Source organism: Tamandua tetradactyla, chromosome 26 (assembly GCF_023851605.1).
Source record: "Tamandua tetradactyla isolate mTamTet1 chromosome 26, mTamTet1.pri, whole genome shotgun sequence".
NCBI lineage: Eukaryota > Metazoa > Chordata > Mammalia > Pilosa > Myrmecophagidae > Tamandua > Tamandua tetradactyla.
Window position 1 is genome coordinate 21,526,235 of NC_135352.1, and position 25,463 is coordinate 21,551,697.

Sequence of the window (25,463 nt, forward strand, 5' to 3'; positions counted from 1 at the left end):
TCTAAATAAAATCACCAGTCATCAACATATGTAAGAAAACATTTCTGAAGCCTTTATTTACAAAAGCTTTAAAAACAAATAATACCCTCTGTTTTGCAAATAATGTTGTTTAAAAAGGACCACCCAGTTACAGCATTGTAATATGAATGAAGAATGTACAAGGGAAACAAACCAATGTGGCTAACATTAGGAGATCTGCTAATATTACTGATCAAAGTGTAGATAACACATACATAACTTGTAGTCCATCGTTTCAGGGTAGAGCTAATGATTACCAAAAAGTCTTCCCACACATGCTCTGGTCTGGTCACATATTCTGCATGGCTAAATATTTCACAGTCTCTTTTGTCAATATATATAAAATAGATTGCAAAGATATACACAAAAAATAAACAAGCATTACACTCCTCAGGTAATTTTATCAGATATATCAGTATTTTGTTGTTTTGCACCAAATATATCCAATATTTATCTTTGTAGCAATGATGAAAGCAGTTTTTGTTCTCTAATTTGATACAAAATACACCTAAAAATTTGCCATCTTTGGACGTAAATGAAATTGATTTGTGGAATCAACAAATCAAAAGCATCATAAGTATGGCTATAAAATTTTAAAAAATAAGGGCAAACAGTGATAGAATAAAAAAGAAGTAGATCAAGGGAAGTGTACTACCATAAAATAACTGCAGCTTCAACATTCTGGATACCAATTTACTGGCAGATACTCAAAATCCAATCAAAAGGGCTTTTTTCCTGAAGGGTGTAAAGCAGGTTTGAAAATTCTTCGGTCAAAGAGCAGCCTACAAATGCCAATTAGAAACTGACAAGACACTAGATGTGCTTGGAAGATTAAACACTAGGTACAGAAACAGCAGTTACTAAGCTCCTCAGTAGTTTCTTTTTTTTTTTTCTTTTTTATGTTAGTCTTGCTAAATCAACCATTTGCACAATGTATGTGCTATATTCCATGTGTCAAAAGCAAGTAAATACTGTGTAAAGTTGGCAAATGGTCATTTTCCCAATTAATAGCAAGAAAAACCTAAATTTCTGATAAAACAGAGGACTTGAGTCAGAGTCAAGCTCTAAAGTGCAAAATTGATGGTCCACAATCTCAAATAGTTAAAACTCCTGCAGAATGGAAAGGAGAGACATGAAACAGGGAAATAAATTACAGTCAGTGCTAGTTAATTTAGGAAAGGGTAAAAACAAACCAACCCCAAGTAGGTAAAGTTTATCAAAATACTCAATATAATGTGCTTTCCCCACTGTCACACACGCTTGCTAACAAGTGTATTAAGTTAAGGCCAAATTTAATCTGAATGCTTTTCTATTTATTAAGATCTGAGATAGGAATGATCATACTTAGTACTGAAAAGCAGAAAATAAAATGGGCTGTGAAAGGAAAAAAAAGGTAGTCTATTGTTCAAGAGATTCAACCAGAGATAAAACCTATATACAAGCATGTGTGAAGCTCAAATAAAATAAAAATAAAAAGGCTATTTCATGTCATGACTGCTTGTTGGCTTCCTCTTCGTATGCATTCCCTGTGCCATTCTGTACATAGGATGAACCAGAACCAAGGCCATACAAATGACCACAATATTTGGCATCATCAATATGATCTTCAAAGAACATCTAAAAAAGAATTTCAAAAAAAGAAAAAAAAATAATTTTAACCAAAAGGTACCACTTTTAATTTCTATTTAGCAATGTAAGTACTGACTGTTCATTAACTATAATAACAGCTCTTTTCTATGGCGTTCATCTGAAGCCACAAATTTAAGTTCTGCGAATAAAACTAATGTCCTTGAGAAGTAAAGAGCTCAAAAGAAATCAAAGAAAGAGACCATAAAAAATGTATAAATGCTTTGCCTTTCCTATTAACATATAGACCAGTTTTATAAGAATATGTAATCATTGAAAAATGGCAGACACTTTTATTCCATTAGTTTAATAATACTCAAGAGTAAGAATGAATGAAAATAACCAAGGATGGGGTTGCAAGTTGTCTTCAATCAATGTGCAAGCCTGAGTTGGCTAAAAATAAACCATTACACATGTTCTGGGCAATAAAATTAGAACATTTACACTGTTAGTGTCCTTGAAGAAGCCAAAAACAAAGATGCTAAATTAGTGCCAGAGAATCACCATTAATTGAACCATAACGGCATTTTTTTTAATGTAAAATTGAAAATCGAAAGGGTGTTTTAATTCTCTGTGGTTTTGGGAGGTACAAAAATATTTCATTATCATGAATGGACACAGTCCAAATCACCTCTGAATGAGTATCACTTGAAAAAACAGTCATTATGCTTTCTATTATTAATACATTTCTACATAAGAGTTTTAAATTCTAAGAGTTATGAATCTCTTTAATATCTGAAAGAATTATACTTAAAAGAATTGCACAGCAAATATTTTACAAAAAGAAAAACATTTTGCAAGCAAAAAAATTTGTTTTTGTACAACTAATTTTTTTCACATGATCTATATGGCATGGTGTATGAGGTCTCAGAACAGGGCCCTTCAGTTCCCTCTCCCCTGCCCCTCAGTTTCCTTGGCAGGTCCAGGAATCCAGATATGAATTAACTACTAGTACCGGCTGGTGCTGTATCCTCAAGATGGCGAATGAAGACATCCTACATAACTAGAAATACGGTCATAATCTGTTTCTGCTGATAACGCCCTTCCCTAACAGTGCCTCACTCTGCCTGAGATCTGCAGCTGCACATCAAAGGAGAATAGCTTGCGGGTACCTAACAATCTATCCTTCCCTAAGTCAACAAGCCCCTTTGTCAGTGCAGTCTTGCTGGCACGATTTTTTCTTTAAAAGGCAAAAGGGGGGCCAAGGCCACTTTCCTAAATCCTACAGACCTCTGTGGTGGTGGCTTCCCTCTGCTTCTTTCCTACTATCTTTCCCTTAATAAATCTATTTCTTTACTTTGACTCGTTGTCTCGTGTGGAATCCTTAATGACTCTGTGCCTAACAGTGTACTTGTACATATCTTTACATAACTTGAGATCTGAATGGGGTGCATTACATTTCAAACTGATTTCCTTTACTTTAGGAACAGATCTCTGCCTTCCGGCACTTAAGAAGGGTCTGCCCAGTATGAATATTATTCCACTACCACTTCAGATTTAACTCCTTTAGAATTCAAAACTCCTTTGTAAGTAAGCCTCAATTTATTAAAAAGGCTTACTCCTACTCTACCAATCTGGAATCAGAACACTGAAGAAGCATATGAGCAAATACTATGTTTAACCAGCAGTTTTAATACCTATGAGAAGGTAATACTAGAGGAAACCAAACATAAGGATTCCTTGATTGGAGGAAGCAGAGCCAATGTGAGTTCTCTCACTAATAATCTGTGTGATCCTGGGTAAAAGTTGCTAGCCTCTGGCCTCTGTTTTCTCATCTAAGAAATAATACTTAGACTGTAAGGTTTTTAAAGCTATGAATTAAATTTTAAAGTTTTAAAGGTGTGATTCCATGAAGAGCTTATTTCTTCTGAACTACATTTCAAGATATTTTTGAATATTTTCAATCAAGTGTGGTAGATATGACTTATGTGATACTTTCAACTATATTTCATTATTGGGTGCTTTATTGCCTAGAAATTTTTTGCCAGAGATAAGATTATATTCTTATAATACTCTCAACCTAAAAACCAACTGAGAAAAAAGCACTGATGTCTTCATACTTCTCTCATTTTGAAAAAGGCCATTCCTGTAAGCAATGAATCAGATCCTGCCTGATGCTGTGGTCCTATCCGTTCCAGCTCTAACTGCTCAGCAACTTCTTGTAATCCCCCCTAGAAGAAATAAAAAATTGCCTGTCAAGAGAGAGAAACAACACAATACCTGAACTCATGAATTTCACAACTTAGACTATGGCCAAAATATAAACCATCCTTAGTATGTAAAGACAGACCTTATGAAGACTGTGAAAAAAACAGAGAATGTGAATTACTAACGTATCTGTTAACTACTTGTTTGTTTTATGCTCTGTGGTGGTGGTCACAGTTCATTCTTTCTTCATGTGATTATCCTCTTATTGCAGCACCATTGTTGATTTTTTGGGGGAGGATGGGGGGAATGCATGGGCTGGGTTTCTTTATGTTTTAAGGCATGTAGCGAATAACTTTTCTACAACCCAAACAAATGGGGGAAGCAATTACACACAGGGTAACATTTATCATTTGTATTCATGGTCCCCACCAGTCAATTACGATAAAACTAAATAGCTAGTATGACGATGCCTTTAAACTTTTCTTAAACTTCCCATTAATCCAACTCAAATAGTGTGCATGCAAATAATTTTTACAAAACAAAGCCATTTTCAGTAATCACATCATTAAGAATTTACTAAATGCTTAGCTCTGATTTTGTGACTTAAAAAGAAAAAAGAAAAAAAAGAGTATGTCATTATAAGCATGTAATCCAGAAGGTTCTGCTGTTCTGCAAATGCTGATACTGCAAGGATTTAAAAATAATAATTTTAAGAGAATGAATGTAAGGAAGAAAGAAGGGTGGGTGAGAATAAAGAGAAGGAAAGGTGCAGAAACAAAAGAAACAAATACCAGCACCAATAACAAAACAAACAACAACAAAAAACAAAATTCCCCCCAAACTGTTATGGCCTCTACTAGCAAAACAACCCTACTACATCCCAGCCTGAAGCAGTCTGCCCAGCAGTTGCTTCTATGTTAAAAATAGCAAGAGGATTAGGTATCATTAGCAGCAGCTTAGGAATGCAACAGACTAGGGTCATTCAGTACAGTTGACTACAGGTCAAAAAGCAAGCACCTCTGTCATTAACCTAAAGTTTAACACAGTGGCCCACTCAAGCCATTTTCAGATTATTTAATACATCTAGAAGTTTCCAGTAAGATAAATATAAGCAAAAATTTAGTTCTCTGCTCCTGGAAACTGTCATTGTACAGATTTGCCAGTTTTAAAAAGCATTTCCAAAGTTAGATTAAAACATGTAGGCTCTGGGTTCTAAACATGCAATACTTTAATGGGGTATGCTGAGTTAGTAAGTTCACTACTGCAAGATCTGTGAGTCACAGCAGAAAGTCTCAAAATGCAAAGAATTCTGCTGCTCTTAGGTGCTACAAACATAAAGAAATCTTTCTTAAAAATTACTCTGGTTATATGATGACCATATACCATACAGGAAGCAAACTGGCTAAAAGACTGCTTAAGATTGTCAGTTCATCTTGAATAGGGCATGAGATTGTGTAGGTTTGTCCAGTGTGAGGTCCCAATAAATCCCAGAGTGTAGAAACAGTGAATAAAGAAGTATTTGCAAAGTCCCCTTGGGGGAATGGGGAAAATTCAACTTCTCCATTGGAAGTATTCCTGATATTCTCGCAAGCAGTGGGGACAATCAAATCAATAGGCTGAGCCCTCAATCTTGGAGTTTGTTCATATTAAACTTATCCCCGCAAAGGATAGGCTAAGCCTACTTAAAATTAGACCTAAGAGTTGCCCCTAGAGAACCTCTTTTGTTGTGGCCTCTCTCTCTCAGCCAACAAGGCAAGCAAACTCACTGCCCTCCCCTTCTCTACATGGGACATGACTCCGAGGGGTATAAACCTCCTTGGCAACATGGGGTAGAAACCCTAGAATAAGCTGGGATTCAGCATCAAGGGATTGAGAAAATCTTCTTGACCAAAAGCGGGAAGAGAGAAATGAGACAAAATAAAGTATCAGTGGCTGAGAGATTTCAAACAGAGTCAAGAGGTTAGCCTGGAGGTTATTCTTAATGCATTATATATAGATATACCCTTTTTAATCTAAGGTGTATTAGAGAGGCTATAGGGAAGTGCCTGCAACTCTAAAAGCTGTGTTCCAGTACCCATGTTTCTTGAAGGTGACTGTATAATGATACAGCTTTTGCAATGTGACTGTGTGATTGCGAAAACCTTGTGTCTGATGCTCCTTTTATCTACCGTATGTACAGATGAGTAAAACACATGGATTAAAAATAAATAAATAGGGGGAACACGTTAAAAAACTAGATGGATACATGGGGGAAAATGTACTTATTGCAAACAATGGACTATGGCTAGAGTATTTAACAATAATACTCTAATATTCCTTTATTAACATACGAAATTGATAGGGATATATGTACAACTGTGTGATGATACTGTGAGCCAGTGATTGTATACTTCAGATGGCCTATGGTATGTGAGTGTATCTCAATAAAATTGTACTTAAAAAAAGAATTAAGGAAGAGAATCTAAAAAAAAGATGATAAAGACTGAGATAGTATAATCTAGGAATATCTAGAGTGTACAATGATAGTGACTAGATGTACAAATTAAAAAAATGCTTTTGTTTAAAAAAAAAATTGTCAGTTCATTTGTTAAACATGAAGTTTCCATATTTGATTCCTAAACTGTTTCTTTCTACTTAAAATCAAAACTCTTTTAGTCCTTACCACTGACTAAATATATAATGTTACTTGCACTTCTGTGCAACCTGGTGAGGAGAAAACAATCAACCTTGGCTTCACTGAATAAAGAAGAGACAAGGTAGGTTCTATTCATTACACTCTGCCTGAAGATTTTTTTTAAGTTATAGCTTAAACACATACACACCTGAAAAAAATAAAATCACTTTGTTCCCAGGGGTCTGTGCCACCACAGGTGAATTCCTTCTAAAACTGAAGGAGCACTTTTCTCTATTAAAGAAACTTTCCTTTCAAAAAATGATTAGAAGTAAAAAAAATTATTATATACATGATAAGCAGTGGCAGAATGTAAGCTACTATCCAGGCAGGGCCTATACATTTACTATAGCGTATACCACTAACAAGCTGACTTCTTTGGGCCAGGGGATGAAAAAACACTTTTAGGTTAACTCTGGGAATATTATCCATGACTAAAACCAATAAAATAATATCTAGCCGAGGTAAATTAAAGGGAAATTCTTTTCATTACACTACTGAATATATCTGCAGGTTATGGGCCAGCTCAGATTTTATTTCGTATAGGAGGATTATGTGTATAATGGGACAGTGAGAACTTACACTTCTGTGCATAAGACTAGAGTTTCATTAATCCTCATATTTCTGTCCTAGTTAATGATTTTCAGTCTGGCAAGCAATGGAAAAATCTGACTCTAGGTTTGAATTTTGTTGAAAACGTATGCTGGAGATATGCTGAAGCTTTAAAAAAGGATTTGCTATAAATTATTATTAGGTGCGAAGAAGAATGAGATGACCAGACAATATAGGTGCATTTAATAGAAAACTTTAAAATATGGTTTAAAAACTACACACCTTCTAATATCTTATGTCAGTCACTCAGCCCGAATAGTGTAATCAAAGACAATGCTACTCAAAACCTTACTTTGAGATTTTTGCAGCTCTTCATGAGGTACTTCACATCATAAATGACAGGAAAGAACAATCGAAGGATCTCAAAGAAATCAAGTTCTTCTTCAGGCAAGTTTGAGTTGGTCAGGATTTTGATTAAATAGCCAAAGTCGTAACCACTATAAAAGGGATAAAAGAATTAAGAAGGACACATAAAAATCAAGAGATGAAACAGATATTTTTTCTGATACAAATTCTATGTGAGTCACATTATAGACAAATAAGGAATCAACCAAAAAAGAATGCACACTATAAAAATAGAGAAATCAAAATTGTTTAGTTGTAATGGGAAAATACCATCATCTTACAGACAGGGCTAAGAACCTGTGACTTTGATTTTATCATTCACAGATATCAATATACAGAGCTATACTACAATTCCAAGCCTGCATTCACAAAAATACTATTCTGCTATTCCTTGAATAGAACACTTTAAGAATATCAAACTGTCCATGGCAGATGCCTCAAAAATTTTTAAATAAGTATGCAAATGAAAAAATAGAAATGAATGGAAACTTGGCTTAGAATATAAAAAAAACTGTAAGAGAACTGGTACTCTGACGACAAAAATAATGCAAATTTTCCCATATTTTACATCCTATCATTTCCCTACAACACTGCATAGCAATTACATGCCCCCTTTTCCCTACCTACCTTTCCTTCAAGGACCTCTAAGCCTTCCCTGAAGAGCCTAAAACACAGAGATTCCTTATGGAGCCAAGCTGTTTTTGTGTACTATCTTTGTTAAGTATAGGTATTATTTTCTCCATTAGCTTAAAGGGCAAGAATCACATTTTAAAAATATCTTTCTTGAAAATAGATAAAAGTCAGTAAATACTTGATGAGAGACAGTATTAACATACTCTTTGGAAGGTACAAAATAAAATTTGTATTCAATGTTCAGAATAATTCTTTTTAATTTTCAAAGAGGAAAAAAAAAAAGAGGCCATTAAGGAATATCAAGGTATAAACACTAAAGAGCAGAAAGCTTTAAATATTTGGTGGTTAACAAGGAAGTAACACTGCTAGCTACCTAAAATAAAAGTCAATGTGGTATTTATTTACTAGTAGGAAATCTATAAGCAATTCTTACTCTCTAGTAAGATAATATCAGAGTTCAGGATCTATAAATTTCTTAAACTAGTTTTTATCTATTAGAAATACACTGGAATATGAAACTTGATAACATTTAGTAGAACAAAATTTTACAACAAATCTTGATAAATACTGAAAATACTAGAGTCTAATTGAGATTTTGAGTTCCAAGACATGAACCAGGCCCATTTTTGTTCATCTTAATCCCCTAACACATAGTATTGCTCATAATTATTTTTTTTTAATAAGCATACAAGGCATATATAGTAAAAGGACAGGAAAATGCTTTCTAGCTCTTTTGTATTCTCATGTCTAAGCAAGTAAAAAGAACTCGAAAATGTTTCTCAAATTAACAGAGAGACTTAAGTCTTTTCTCCTGAGGTACAAGTTAAAGAGAAGAGAATAACAAGAAAACGTGATAGGTGAGAATTAATATGTTCAGTATTTCCAACTCAAAAATTACTGCTTAGCACTACAGCAAAGTTTAAAATATGAATGGTTCTTCGTTATATCATTCAACAGGCCAGAGGTGGAAAATAAAAATAATAAACGTGTGAAGTGGACCAAGTATAAAAGCATTACATCTTTGTAATGCAATGCTTTTTAAAAATATAACAAAAGACTAAATAAAACCATTCCGAAGGCCACTTTTAGTCCTTGGACTGCCAGTTTAATTTACCTAGATAAGAAAACTCTTTTGCCTGGAAGCTGTTTTTACAAGCTGGAACAAATTTCCTTTCTACATAGTTTTATTTTATAATAATAATAAGGAATTTAAAACTCTCATTGAGAATTTACTGTGTACAAAGCAGTTTAGTAGATCCTTTAAATATGTTATTATTATCATTACAACAATCCTTCAAGGTATTTCTTCAAAATGATGCCTTCCCTGAATATGCCATTAAAAAAAAAGAATCCACACATGCCTATGCCTACCATTCTCTATCTACCTTTGCTATTTTATTTTTCTTGCTACCATGCACATCACTATCTAACAAACCACAATATTAATTTTATCATTTTAAAAAATTGTCTGCCTACCTCCACGAGAATGTAAATTTCATGTGGAAAAATTATTCTAGTCCATTTTGGTCACAGCTTAATCCCCAGAACATTATCACAGTACCTGTGATAGACTAAATTTAAATGGACCAATATTAGCCTTTCAGAGTTAGGAGATAGCTAGTTCTTTCTAGAACTGAACTTGAAATTCTCATACAGTGACGCAAGGCAAGTGTAAATCAAGTAGGACACAGCAACAAAATGCCACTTTTGATGCAATCTTTTTACCTATGAAACGATAACCACTTGACCCCTTCACAGAGGACTACTCCAGATGTCATAAGAAGTTCTGCAAAGTACTGAGTCTCAATTCCTTCCTCTTCATGTTTTTTAAACTGGATACCAGATGTTGTCAGTAGCTCTATAGAGTCTTGGGCATACATGTCCTCCCTGGCAGAAATAAAGAGAAAGATGAAAATTCAAAGGTGCCATTCTTCAAACAGTTTTCTTCCAACTTACATCTAAAACTAGAGTGCCAGAGAGAGAAAGAAAGAAAGAAAAAAGGTAAGTGGATTGGTTTGGGTAAAACAGATAGGCGAGGAAAATGCAGTTTAAATACAAAGGCCATTTTTTTCAGAAAAGTGAATTCAAACAGTAACTGGTTATTTGAAAAAAGCCTTATGGTGAGATTTTAATCTTTATTATCAACTCAATTTCATCAGTGTTTCACATAGAAAATAAATTTAACTAGGTGTGAAAAAGGGTCTTCTACTCACCAGGGGTTATCATCACAAAATGAGATAGGCTCTTTTCTGGGGCTCTCAGGCTCGGCAGCCATTTTAATGCTGCCAGACGGAACTGCAGTCACAGCTGTGAGTGCCTAGTCCGGCTCCCAAGCTCCCATGCTTTCAGCAGCATCAGGAAGGAGACCAACTGCAAAACGGCTGACGTGGCTGAATTAAACTACATTCCATCTTAAAGAAAAAGGAGATGTCTCCTCTCACAAATGATGAGCCTTTCAAATGGCTCCAAGAGCAGTAAACTATTTAAAATATAAGACTCTGGAGTAATAGCAATTTCTCTTCCAGCAACCCTAATCCTGGAAGATTACTTTCCAAAATCAATCCCAGAAATCTAAATTAATCCTTTAAGATTTCACATAAGCAAAAAAAGAAAGCCACCTCTATTTTCCAAGCACAAATACACAGGAATCTAAAAATTGAAGTATTAAGTAAGATATAAAACTGCAGATAAATGTTTTTTAGAACAAATGAAAAAGGATTCTACAAATTGGTCCTTGGAGTTAACTCTTTTTATTTAACGTTTTAAAACTGTAAGATACTCTGGTTTCCAACAGTGAGCAAATAAAAAAATTCTAGATAAATAAGCTTTATTGAAACAAATTAAACCAAAAGGAACATTTTGCTTGGGCCAAAAATTAGTCTTAGGTCTATTCCATGGAAACCAATTTGCTTTTAAGTATCTTGAAAATGAACAAAGCCGGAAACTGAAATATTTAAATACAGAGACGTACTGCAATAATCATTTCAAATTTTCCCTTGGAAAATAATTTAGGAAGGTGCCATACTAGGAAAACTGAGTAAATACAATGCAAATTTCCTCAGTTAAATAACAGATAATACTGGCCTTCCTACACTAAAAATATTTACTTTTAATCACTAGAATCTCATTTAGCAGGTCAAGATGCTCAGAGAGAGGCATGCTTTAGCAACTGTAAACCACCAAAGACATAACATATTCTTTCTCAGCCTCACTTTATTCTAGGCCATATCCTCACCTTACTTTTACGTTAGTACGTTGTCACTCTCCCAATCAGAATTAAAGCTTCAAGATGGTGATTCTGTCTGTTTTCTTCAATGTTACCAGAAAAAATACACAAATGAACTAAGTAGAATAGTGAATGCTGCACTATTCACATCAGAATTTCCCCAACTTGCTCAAAGATACCAATCATCCAGAAAGCTTACCAAAAAATATAAATTCCCAGATTTTATATATCCAGGACCTACTGAATCACAGCCCACAGGTAAGACACCTGGATGAGTACCCCACGGGTTTTATAATCAATTAAGTTTGGTAAATAAAGATATGTGCATGTATAAATTCTTATTTCTTTCTCTTTTTTCCTACATAATTCATGTAGCAAGATTCAAACAAGTTAATGCACTCCCATCCAAATTTTGTTGCAAGGAATATTTTACAATTTGGAACCAACCTCATGCTTTATTCAACTCACTAGAAAGAGGAAGTTGGAAATACCATGCAGGTTAGCTAAATCCCCAAATAGGACGAAGAAAACTTTCTGTGGTAACAGAAATTTCATTAATTCTTATGACTCAATTTTCCAAATCAAGATGGTGCCTTTCCCATGGTATTCATTTTAAGGCTTTAAATCTTTCCACCCAGCCTTTCCCATTCTCAAAAATCTCAGCAAATGTAGAAAAATATTAAAATATGCTAATCTCAAAATGTAAGTAAAATACTGTTTAATCAAAATATAAGAACTGCTGCAGGTGCTAGGCTGGCATACGGATCAGTATATTTAGAACAGTAAGTACTGTAATCTCTCCAACACTAAAGATAAAAGAACTACTGAAGGTAAAGATGTAAAATGTCCTAATAAGTGAATATGAATGAAAGCCATGCACACATCTCTACAAAAAAGGATTTTCCAAAAAAAATAGACTTGTTCCTAACCTCCCCAAGCATTACCCTAAAGACACAAGCTCAGCCTAGTGTGTAAAATTAGTGAATAAAAATGAAATTACCTCTATGTACAACTATAAGCCTTGCTTACTATACAAATTCACATTTCTAAATATGAGTGTTGAAGATTTTACAATCTGCAAAGATCTTTACACCTCCAACCTCAAACTACCCCTAGTTTAACACACAGATATCCACCAAAGGGTTTACAGCTACTTTTTCCCAAGAAGTTGCTTACTCTCGTATATATTTCTCTCTGTAAATACAGTTAGCCACCTTAAAAATGTAAACTGCTGTAGATTTAAGCTTACGCTTAAATATGATTAAAGTTAAAAGACAAAAAAACTGGAATACAGATTGTCATAAATAAACAGATGATTTCTGAGCTGAATATTTAAATGAACTCAAATATAAGAAAAGCACAAAGATACCCTACAATCTGTAAAGGTTATGAAAAGTAAGAAACTCAAAACATACTTGAAAAAATTTACCATTTTCACTAGTTATCAAAGAAAGCAAATCAAAACAAAATATTCTCAGAAGTCAAAAATAACAAAATTAAAAAAAAAGCCAATATTTGATAACTGCATGGTTGAAACAAGACAAAGCAATTTTCAATCTGTATATGAGCAGAGCTTTCCAGAAAACAATCTCAACCTCATTTCCCTCTTTCCCTCCCCTCAACATGTATTTATGTATAAAACATATGAAGAACCTTGAAAATATCCATATCCTTTGACTAAATGATGCTTAAAAATATTCATATTTAAGAAATTTAGAGACTATTTCTAATACAATACCCTAATTAGTGGATGGAGATTTAAATCAAGAGAGGCTCACTATTTTAAGTGTGAAGCAATAAAATTAAATTTAAAAAAGCAGACAACTTAAATGTCCAACCACAGTAAATAGTTAGCTATGTTATGGTATATCAAGAAGGACAAAGTATGGACATTTTAAATGATTATGAACAGTTGTTAAAAATGCGCTCACAATATAAGTGGCATATTCTTAATATAAACAAAAGATATATTACTATATAGCTATAAAACAACTAGGAGGAAATACTAGGATACTGTGATAGTGGTCATCTCTTTTGACTTTTTTGTTTTTTCTACAAGAAGCATATTATTCTTATAAATATAAAAAAAACCAACCAAAAATTGTTTGTGAATATGTTTCACATCTCACAATTCAGTCTATTATGATCTTATCTCTTGTCTATTCATGTTCAAAATCTAAAAAATGTTGGTTGATGATTCTAAAGTGGCCAGTTGGACAGCGTTTAACTTACCCATAATTGTTAATACACAAATGGATAATGAATTAGAGGGAATATAGAGCAGCACTAGAATAAAACTAGCATTCTTTAGCCCACACATAACAGTGGCAACCAAACTTCCATTTACTTCAGATCCTGAACGAGACTCTGACTTGAAACATTGCAGCAGTCATCATTTTCCTCAGTTGAAGCCTTCTTTATTTTCAATACATCAATAAGCACCAGAAAAGTAACCAGAATTTCCCTAGCTTTAAAAGAAACACTTAAAAAGATGTTTGCTTTGAAGTCAACAATATTGTAAAAGTATAGTGTAACAAATATAGAGGAAAGTGAAAAGAAAGAGTAAGAAAATCATTTCTAGGTAGATAAGTTATTTGTTCACAAATATGCTTCATTACAGCTAGGAGGCTACCTATTTAGATATTAAAATCATACCCTCAAGGTACAGAGGATATTGAATATTATTACTATAACTAAAACTTAAAATTTGTGGTCTGATTTTTAGGTGTATGCAATTTTGAAATATTTCTTCATAGCCTAATGAAACAAACAAAATTACAACCAAAAGTAACATTCCATACCTCTTAAGTCTTTTCTTCCTCTGCATCTAATGAATAAAGATCTGGACATTGTTATTTTCTTCAGGCTAAGGTAAAATTCAGCAGAACACTGAAATACTATAAATACTGACATTCTCAGAAGCAACCCTGACTTGGATCAAGGTGAAAATTGAGTACACATAAAGTTCATACACACAGATGGCACAACTGATCTACCATCAAAAAAAGGATTTTATAAAAAATAAAAAAGGGCTTCATAGCACTTATTACAGTATCTGACGCATGTGCGCACACACATATACATACACAATTAATGGCTACTACTAATAATATTCCTAACACCTCTATCATCACCATTACCATCAAAGATCATTTAAAGTCATACAGCAATTAAGAATTATAACTATGGAGAACAACAGAGCTTGTATGAAGACTTTCATATAAAAGAAAATCAAAGGAATATGTCACGGAATAACTTTGCAGAATTAAAAAATACCTATTATACACTAGCACTGTGGAAATAGAGTTTCAAGGTGAAATGAATGATTGTAGAGAATTTTGAACTTGAGGGCTCTGAGGAACAGGTGGAAAATAGATGCTGGAATACCTATAGAATGTTTTAGTGAAAGCAGAATATTAAAGATTTAAAAATACCATTATATATGGTTGACCAATGGGGCATTCAGGTTATATATTTTAGTTTATGTCTCCAATAAATGGCTTATCAATATTCAAGACTGAAATACAATAAAAATATATCACTGCCTAATATATTTTAAAACCTGTCCTCCAAGTTCATTAAAAAAAAAATCAATTTATTCTTTCATTCCCTTAGAAAAAGAAACATTTGGAGTTATTTAAATGAACTTTAGTGAAACGGAGTTCTGGGATACCAGTAAAAATTCTTTCTTGGTCTGTGTGGTGGTTTCAAGAATACTTAGTTGGTAAAATATCAGTGAGTTGTACATCAACAATATACGTACTGTTTTAATACGCTGTACTGCAATAAAAAGTTTTTAAAAAATACTTTGTTATCAGTGTAAAATACTGAAAATATAAAAGGTGTTCAAATCTGAGCTAAGTCTTTATAGATCCCATCTACCTACTTACACCAAAAGATGCAGAGAGGGAGGGGGTGGGGAGTAGAAAGCTAAACTGTTTTAAGCCTGCACTTTTTTGAATTTTTACAATATAGATAAATAAGAACTGTATTAAAAATAATTCCTTATAACTTCTCTTTTACCTAAGTCTTAGAAAACATTTATCCAGGAAATGACAGGTATCCTCACCCAGTCTTTTTCTATTATGTTAATATCATGAAATATTTGATTTGTAAAAAACACTTCAACTAACATGATATATTTCTTAACTAGGGAAATTAATGAAAATTTACAAAAGCATATTCATTATACTCGTTTTTTATCTCCTTAGACATCTCTTGTACTGCCTACATATCAGTACAATCTTTTTGGATGATAATATCAGGAGAATATTAAATTTTAATTATCTGGAGGATATTAAACTTTGGATAATCTTTGACCTTGCAATTATTATCTCTAATTTTTTTATCTATAAAGATAAAACTCATGAAACTACTCAAAGATTACTTGAAGGAAGTTCACTGCACCACTCTTTGTAATACTGAAAAATTGAGATCAAAACACTAAACAATAATGGGGCTTATAATTATTAATTAACTATATTAATTAATTATTATTATAAGACATAATGAAGTCTTAGAACACATCATACAAAAGAATACCAGGCATTCATTAAAAATAAAACTATGAAAGATGGAAGGACTTTAGAGACACACTAAATTAGTGTGAAATAAGTAAAATAGGTAATATGATTTTATTTTTATATAAAAAGGTATAGGAGTTAGCTAATTTTAATTTCTCTCTTATCCTTATAAATTTCCTAAAAATATATTTTTATATCAAGAGGAAAAAAAATAATATTTATTAAATAACTAGAAATTCTCCCTATAACCAAAATAAATTTGGGAAGCAAGCATACTAAAATACTACATTCTATAGTGCTGCCTTATAGGATTTTATGGTAATTACCTTTGAGCCAAGTATTTTAGATGTTAGAGAAACACTTACCTCAGATTAAATCATTTAGGAGATAAATCCTCAAGTTGGTAATAGACAAATTCTGGGACAGGCCATAGTTGGCAGAAAATTTTCAAAGTAATCTCTGCCAACTCAAAGGCTCTACATAGTTGCCAAAGTAATATTTGGATAGCATATGCATTATAATGTCTACTCCAGGCCAGAATAATACAATTCTTATAAAAAGCTACATTCTACTAAGTTCCCTAAATTAGATGCCCTCAGAACTGAATCAGGCTTCTCTATGAAAAATAACTATACCAGAAACTATCCTCCTTAAACATCTTAGCAAAGAACCAGGAAAAACTTTAAAAATTAACAGTTCCTAGCTTCAAAACAGAGTAAGGATAGATTGAAAAACATGAGAGAATAATCAACTGCTTTATTCCCATTTAGTGAATAGAAGACTCTGATCATCAAAATGTGAATTCAGAGAAAATTTAAGTGCATTACATTTTATTTTAAAATATCTTAAATGCACTATTTGGAAGATAACCCATTAGAAAAGTTCTACTAAAAACACATTTTTCAAAAAGAAATCCAGAATTTAAACTGACTTTAAAAACTCAAACTTAATTTCCCAAGTTGATTAAAGCTAATTCCTGAAGCAATTACAGAATCCAATATATTTTGGACATCTTAGGTTAACAAGCATGAAATTGTAATCTATTATAAACAGAAGAAAACTGTTGCCTGGAAGTCAATCCCAGGATACATAAATAGTACTTAAAAAGAGGAAAGAAAGATAGCCCTCCACTAAAGTTCTTTTAGAAATTATAATTATATTAAAGTTTCAAGGAAAATGGAGGAAACGAGATACGAAAAGCGGTGCAAATGTCCACATTTCCTAACAGATACTGCTTCGGAGAATCTGTTTCATAATGGTTAGACCTGAAGGATGTGCCAAAAAGCTACTGGTTTGTTGTTATTACCTATATATTAGTTCATCCCACCTAGATTCCTAATTTAGCTAATACTGCAAAATGTCAAGTGCTCTAAAAATTATTTTAGCCTATTTATGTAAAATACCTTTGTTTTCCATTTACCACACAGGATTTTAATATAAGAGCCACCCATCATACACAAAAGTAAAACCTGACCTATCATCAGTATTCACCAGTTTACATTTCCACCACAAGCCTACTATCAAATGACTTCAACACTGTTTACTAGTTTTCAGCCCTCCAAATAGGCTGTTTTTCTATTGGGCATTATCCTACAACTATTGGCTAAGCCAACCAACCAGCCAAAATAAAGATTTTTTTTAACTTTTTAAATTGTATAATATAACATATAGAGAGAGCAAAGAAAGAAAAAAGCAATAGTTTTCAAAGCACTCTTCAACAAGTAGTTATAGGGCAGATCCCGGAGTTTGTCATGGGCTACCATACCATCATCTCAGATTTTCCCTTCTAGCTGCTCCAGAATATAGGAGGCTAGAAGGAATAAATATTTTTTTTTATCACAATCAACTTTTATTTTTTGTGAAAAATATAACATATAAAAAGAAGTAATTTCAAAGTACAGTATGAAATTGTAGAACAGATTTCAGAATTTGGTATGGGTTACAATTTCACAATTTTAGGTTTTTACTTCTAACTGCTCTAAGATACTGGAGACTAAAAGAAGCATCAATTTATTGATTCAGCAATCATATTCATTTGTTAAACTCTACCTTCTCTGTATACCTCCACCATCACCCCCAACCCTTCTATCCTACTCTTCAGGGGTATTTGGGCTATGGCCATTATTGAAGGGGCTGTCAATAATATGGGGCAGGGAGATGGAACTAGCTGATGTCCTGGAGGGGATGGGCCCTCTAGACTTATCTAGTCCAGGGACCTATCTGGAGGTTGTAGGTTTCCAGAAAGTTTACCCTAGTGATAGAACCTTTGTAGAACCTTATATATTGCCCTAGGTGTTATTCAGGATTGCCTGGAATGGTTTTGGTTGGGGTTTGGCAAGTTATGATAGGTAGCAATGTCTACCTGAAGCTTGCATGAAAGTGACCTCCAGAATAGCCTCTTGAGTCTACCTGAACTCTCTCAGCCACTGGTATTTTATTAGTTACACTTCTTTTCTCCCTTTGGTTGGGATGGAGTTGTTGATCCCATGGTGCTAGGATCAGACTCATCCCTGGAAGTCATCTCCCATGCCACCAGGGATATCTGGATGTCTTGTCCCACATAGGTGGGAGGGCAATGATTTCACTTGCAGAGTTGGGCTTAGAGAGTGTGAGGCCCTGTCTGAGCAATAAAAGAGGTCCTCCAGAAGTAACTCTTAGGCATATCTATAAATAGCCTAAATTTCTCCACTACCTGTAGGGAATTGTTCAGTATCTTTTCTCTAATTCTCACAATTTGAAGTTCCAAACTACCACTTACTGTCTATTACCCAAATCCCAACTTTCTGTATAATTTAAATCACGTTCCCCTAGCACACACCCATACGGTCACTTGATTAATCAGCAACATTCATTTCACACCTAAGAAAGTATTACACCATTCATAACTTCATACTGATTTCCAATAGCCAGCATCAAAACAGTCACTTTGTGAACACAATGAATAAATGACAAAACATTCTGCAAAATCTAAGATTTCTACCTTGGACTTTTTCTTCTTACACTACAAATTTAATTATTACACTTTCTTATTTAATCATTTTAGCCTCTCTCTTTCCGATTTCACTATATCCATTACCCACCTTAGATTACTTTTACAAATAGTATTCCTGGAATATCAGCTCATTCCCTTGACTTAGTATCAACTATTGCTTAAATTCTGTTCTAATATCTCACTTCTACTCTTTAAGCACTTCCTGTCAAGAAGAGCTGGAGAAACATCAAAATAGCAGAGATCTGGCCATGGACTCAGTTTGACTTATCTTTTTTACACTTATCTTACTGACTTCATGCTCAATGATGATTTCAGACCTCTTTCTTTAAGCCTACAACACAATTCTTTCCCTCTTCACTTTCAGTAGATGGCCTAACTCTACATTTACTTTGTAAAGAAATACCAAATCATCAACATACCTGTGTTTACATCTAACCCATCTCTCTTAAGATTTTTTTTCCTTTAGATTGTAAGCTCTCTTTCCTCATTACCAAAGTTAATCTCTACCAGTGCCTTAGATGCTATTCCACCCTGATTCTCAAAAGATTCATTGATGTATACCCACCCCCATCCTCAACAGCCTGCAACTGTTTAACTGACAACTGTACTTTAATCTTCAAATAAGCCCATGCATAATCTGTAAAACAAAATCATTTATTTGTTTCTGTTGTCTATTCTGCCTATTGCACTCTTTACCTCCTCCTTTTCACTGTTATTTCCCTTAAATGATGTATTACAGAATCCTCAATCTCCTATAATCTCTGCTATCCTACTAAAGTGATTCTCTCATATATCAAGAATAACTGCAAGCACCACATCTGATAGCCTCTTTAAAAAAAAATTATTCCCTCTGACTGGACAGTGGAATTCTGTCCAAGCACTCTACTCGTCTTCAGGGCTCATTCCATTTCAATTTCACATACATATCAACTCCAAATTCAGTTTGGAGAGACATCTCATATATTGATTCAGTGTTTAACAATTTTAATTCTTGAACTGTGGTCACAGGGAGAGCAGAGAGAAGAATTATGGGAACACCAAATTATAATGACCATGATCAACTTCGCGGAACACTATATCCCCACTGCCTAGCACAATGCTTGACACATTCTCGGCACACAACACAAAAAATCAATTTTCACCTTTCTTTTAAATTCCCAACACTCTATTCATGTTGCTCTCTCTCCATGTTATCCAGTACTGGTTCTATCTTCCAAATGGCTTTTCTATTTAAATAATGTTTTCAATTATATTCTTTCCCTTAAATATCTCCTAAGACACTAACTTTATACTTTAGTGATAAAACCGCAGTAGCCCTTTCCATATAAGGAAAAAAAGTCTTTGAAAAACGGTATGAACACAGCAGTTGCTACTACAACAAAGACGTTTCTAGAAAAAGAAACAATTTTACCAAAACTGAGACACTAGTGGGTCGCCCCCTCCTCTACGTATTGCGATCACAATAGTAAAAAAAGAATGCTTTAATGATTAGTTTGGAAAAAAGGAACATGGCACAAGTGAAATGATATAGAACTAATTAAAGAAAAGAGCTATCTTTTGGAAAAAGGATAGAAAGCAATTTTTATAGCATTTCAGAGCTAAAGTACTTATAAAAGGCTATTATAATTTGAATGGAGAAGATTACTTTTTACACTTTACAAGGCCCTAAATGGTATATTATAGAGCACTATGTGATAACATGAAGAGTCACGCTAAACACAAAACACTTATAAAGTAAACTGCTGCACTGCTGCCAATAACACCTGCTAAAATATTAGCATATTCCATTTTGGTCCCATAATAAAAAAGAAACCCAACCTTCTCCAATTTTAGTTTTTATATATTTCTAATGTAACGACAACAAAATCAATTGCTATTTCATTGTACTTGAGGGAAATCAATTCCTAAAATTAAACTAGGAAACAAAACTGAGTTGTATTTCTTTATTTCCCACTTACGTCAAATTAAATTTAAAATTAAACTGCCACGTTGAAGTTCCTGGAGGGTATTCTCCTTGTTCATTCATAAATGTCAGTCCTAGCTGAATTATCTTTAACAAGTCTACATTACACCGCAAAAGTTGGTACTGATAGTCAGCATTACTTCTGAATTCTCCAATGGGCCTTGCAACCACACCTGGAAACTCGGTGTCCTGTAAAACAGTTTTAAAGTTCATTATTTACTTAACAGTCCAACTACAATCCACAAATTCCTAGAATACTTAATTTTGGTGAAACAGAATCCTGGTACAGATGATATTCTACACATTCACTCTTAACTACAAAGTAGCTTTTTAAAAAATTCTAACTCGGAAGAGAAATACTTCTTAGAGTCATAAAATAAGGCTTTATAAATATGAATTTAATGACTTTTCTTACTTTATATTAATAAAAATCACTATGCATAAGATACACATGATAAGTACAATCAAGTACTTATACCCAAGGAAGAGAAAAAAATATCATTAACTCATGTCTCCTAAGGGGTATGTGAAACAATGTTCACAGTTTTCCAGAGCTAAGACAAGGTTTTCTGAATAACTGGTTAAAAAGCAGAGTAAAAAATGCATCATACATTATAATTGCTTCCAAGAAAAGGTTTATCTATACAACCAAACTCTCTATAAAAGCATTATGAGCTTCCTTAATTTTAACTAAAACAGTACTCTCTCTATACACCACAGAAAGCATGTTGTCAAGAATTTCATGCCACCCACTCATTCCTGTAGGACATTATCTTTTCTCTAATACCAACATTCCTTATCATCTGAGAACTAAATGGTCACCATGAATTTTCAGTGGATAAGAAAAAAATTCAAATCTTTTACGGGTAAGTACACCTTTATTTAAGTAGACCATGATCTAATGTACATACAAATCTTCATCTTTTAATCAGTTTGCCCTCCCCCAAAGAAAAGATTTATTTTTATTTGTATTAAACTACCGAAAAAATGATGTTATCAACACAGATTTAGAATTCAAATTAGGGCTAGTTAAGAACAGAAAGTAAATATGAAGCCACTATATAACCACAAGGTAATTAAAACTTCTATAAATTCAATCTAATTCAACAACCAGTTTATTGAATGCTATGTTATGCTAGATGATGCAGGAGGCAGGAAGAATGATTCAGACATTAACCCCGAGCTTTACGGATCTAATAGTCTAGCAAAGACAGAAAACAAGAGAACACCTGCAAGGCACAACAGTACAGAAAATATACCATTAACTGGGAGGTTGAGAGCCTAGCTGGATTGAATGGCATGTGTGCAAAAGCAGAGATACTTAACAGTACAATGTGTTCAGGAAAGGACAGTGAAAATTAAAAAAAAAGTGCAAACCAACAATATTTCACCACGAGATCTGAGTATTTTAATTGAGAAAGGTATCAAGGAATTCCCTGGCTTCCAGTAAGTGGTCTGGTACTATCAGTTACATCATGGTGTTGCTAAGAGCTAAGCTGGCAGTGACAGTTAGACTTTAAAGTTATTCCATTGGGCATACACAATTTTATAGACGTCATCAACATCAGATAAAGCCATGTCTGAACAGAGACAAAAACATAAACACTGTCCAAACCACAAAATGACCAACACCTCCCTATTCTGACTAAACGAGTGAGTGCTACAGCTTTCAGGTTCAGCCTTATTCTAGTCTTTTCGCCTTCTAGATAAAATTTATTAAGACATCCAATCATAAAATTACACCCATTTTCCAATGGCATCCAATCCAGAGCAAAGTCTTGATTCCTTAAACCCTTAATATCAACTAACACAAACCCAAGTCCTAATACCCTTTAATTCAAATGCCTATGGTTCCCTGTGGTAGGGATTTTCCCTCACTGCAACAAGTATTAAAAACAACCTGTCGAATTATAGTTACGTTTCTGCTGACATTTGGTTGGAGGGCACTTATAAATTAGTCCCTAAAAATCAACCAGAAGAGTAGAATCAAGACATTTTAAATTCCACTATGCCTTTTCTAAGAAATATTTTAAAGATGTGGTCATAGGCATACCATAGCAACGTAATTATATTTTCGGATAACTTGACGAATTTTCTTCATCTCTTCATCCAGGTTGCAAGCCCAAACTTCACAAATTCTTTGGCTATGATCTACAGTTGCTGCTGGCATAGTGAGGGCACAAGGGAGTCTAGATGCCAAGCATCAAAATGTTATACTTGATTGGAGATTTGTTTCATAAAATAATTTATCCTTTATTTGTGTACCTGTAAAAATAAAAGCCAAAACAGAAATCAGCTATATCAGAAATCAAAATCATAGAATAAATGAACTGCTAGAGACCTGAGATATGTCATTCAAAGTCCTTGATTCTTAAAAAAAAATCAAAGTTTAAGAAATAACTTGCCCAAGGTCACACAGCTAATCTGCAGAAACACCAGGACTACATCCAGATTTCCTACGTCTAAGGGAGTGTTATTTAAAAATAGCATTGTACAAAGTAATCACTTAAAAATATTTGTCATTAATTAAAGACTGCTCTAAATTCAACTCACCCTCCAAATAAAAGTTTGCAAATGTTATCAGAGCAAAAGTAATGTACATCTTTATTCCTCATTAACAGGACACTCAAAATCGAACCTGATTACAGAATCTACTTTACTGGCATTTACTCAAGTAAGATTGGGGGGAAGGGCAAAAATAAAAAACAAATTAAAACAATCCCTTTCTGAAAAATAAGTAACAGCCACAGAAACTGCTTGAATGTCAGTAATTGTAGGAAGAAAAAAGTTACTATACACACATATCACGTTTCTGGTCCATAAACAGGGCATATGATGATAACAATACAGACCAGCTTTTTTATTTTAGGGCCAGGAAATTTCAAATATTCCATTTTTCAAGCAAGTTCGAAAAACCCTAACAAGGTTAAAAGAGGAGGGTATTATGAGCCATTCTGAACTCGGCAGAATCATAAATGTAATCTCGAGTTCTTTTGCTCTAAGAACAAAAACCGATGGAGATCCAGGGGATGGATCCTTTATAACCCACCCCCCTTCCCTAACACCCTAAACCCACATACATTTTGGACTTATTAGTTTAACATGTCTTTTCTTCATCTCTCTCTACCGCAGTTCCAGAAGCCCGGAAGAGACACCAGTGGCTTTCTCATTATTGGTGGGAGCATCTCTGTACTGCAGGCGCCCAGAAAAAGAAGAGGACAGCAGAGAGGCATTCAAATCCTAGATAACCTCTTCCGTGGCAGAGACACTGAGCGAAGGTGATAACAATCCCATTTACGGGAGCCAGACTGACTCCCAAGCACTGCTGCGTGAAGGGATACGAACAGCTGAAGATCTAGGCCACTGCCCTCCACTCCCAATTTCCGCTTCAAAAATCGAAGTCCCAGGTACAAAGCCTTTACGTCATCACTCCGCGCCACACCCGTGACAGACCCTCAACCTCAGTTACCCTCCCCTCACCCACTCGCCGCCAAACCCTTTCCTCCCGCAGCTGCGCCCCAGCTGGCGCCATCGTGCACCCTCTCAGGTTCAGCATTCCAGACCCCTTGTTACTTCCCAACCCGCCCCTCCCCCAGGTCTGAGACAGACGCAAGAACTACTTGTGTCGCTGAGCTCGCGCTCCTCCTCCTCCTCCTCGCCATAGAGACAGCACCCGGCGGCGGTGGCGGTAGCGGCGGCGGTAGCTGATGCCCCATAGACACCTCTCGCCCAGTACGGGGGAAAGGGAAGTCGGAGCTGCGTCGCACCGCGCTGCGCCGTCACTTATGGAACGTCCTGGCGGGGGAGCTAGATGATGACGCGACACGCAGTAGGGGCGGGGCGCACGGGAGGGGGCGGGGCACGCGCGTGACGGAGGCTGAGGCGGAGGAACGTTGGGCGGTCAGACTGCCTACCTGTTTCGGACGCTTGGGCCGCGACGTTAGGCTTGCCTGTTCCGGGTGACAAGTTCCCTTGTTCCAGCTCCTTGCAGTCATAGCATGCCCCCTAGGAATCGGGGATCCCCAGCGGGCTTGCTTAGAGAGGACGCGGCCCCCCAGAACTTGGTCCCGGAGCGCCCCACCCCGCGCCTCAGTCGCCGGAGAAGTCCCGGGCTGAACCTCTGGGAGAAGCAGGCCGGCGCCTTGTAGGGCCTCGGGCCCGGGGACTTGTGGAGGATGAGCTGGCTCTTTCCCCTGACCAAGAGCGCCTCCTCCTCCGCAGCTGGGTCCCCCGGTGGCCTCACCAGCCTTCAGCAGCAGAAGCAGCGTCTGATCGAGTCCCTCCGGAACTCGCACTCCAGGTGACTGGTCGCTCGCTGCCTTTCCGACTGGAGAAAGAAGTCGGGCGGGAGGGCGGGCTGGTCCTAACCACCCTCACAAGCTCCTCAGCCACTCCCCGCTACCTGCCTCATTTTGATTCTTCCTTTCGTCCTGGGGCGCACACACGCTTCCTTTCCTTGTCCCTTACCCATGTTTATTACTTTCTTCCGGATTTCCCCTCCCCGCTTCCTGTCCCGTCCACTGTGCAGATCTTCTCATTCCGACTTGCTCATCCCTCGTGACATATCATTGGTGACTCTAATCTCTCTCATAATCTGTGTCTGATAGCCATTACTTGCCCCTGCTTCCCTACCAGCCTTTCCCTTTGCCCACCTGTTAAGTTAGTCTTGTTGACAGAATTGTTAAATACTATACTTGGCAAAAGAA

At 35.3% G+C, this 25,463-nt stretch overlaps 2 protein-coding genes across 4 annotated transcripts in view; one reads left to right on the forward strand and one right to left on the reverse strand.

Annotated features, from left to right (window-relative positions):
• Nucleotides 1–31: 31 nt before the first annotated feature.
• Nucleotides 32–25,069, reverse strand: CNOT7 (CCR4-NOT transcription complex subunit 7). Of its 3 annotated transcripts, XM_077144385.1 has the most exons (8): nucleotides 24,378–24,566; nucleotides 23,838–23,949; nucleotides 22,811–23,022; nucleotides 20,753–20,946; nucleotides 9,779–9,940; nucleotides 7,368–7,512; nucleotides 3,705–3,815; nucleotides 32–1,635 (listed from the first exon to the last, which is right to left on the reverse strand). In XM_077144385.1, exons 3-8 carry the CDS (start codon nucleotides 22,925–22,927, stop codon nucleotides 1,507–1,509), a joined length of 858 nt encoding a protein of 285 aa, XP_077000500.1. In that variant the 5' UTR covers nucleotides 22,928–23,022; nucleotides 23,838–23,949; nucleotides 24,378–24,566; the 3' UTR covers nucleotides 32–1,506. The 3 variants fall into 3 exon arrangements, with proteins under 3 accessions (XP_077000500.1, XP_077000501.1, XP_077000499.1); XM_077144386.1 differs by lacking the exons at nucleotides 23,838–23,949; nucleotides 24,378–24,566 and adding an exon at nucleotides 24,672–25,069; XM_077144384.1 differs by lacking the exon at nucleotides 23,838–23,949.
• Nucleotides 24,606–25,463, forward strand: part of VPS37A (VPS37A subunit of ESCRT-I) — a 63,742-nt gene continuing 62,884 nt past the window's right edge. Inside the window, exon 1 of the mRNA XM_077144380.1 lies at nucleotides 24,606–25,057. Coding sequence (XP_077000495.1) covers nucleotides 24,933–25,057 — 125 coding nt within the window. The 5' untranslated portion in view covers nucleotides 24,606–24,932. The remainder of the gene's footprint in view (nucleotides 25,058–25,463) is intronic.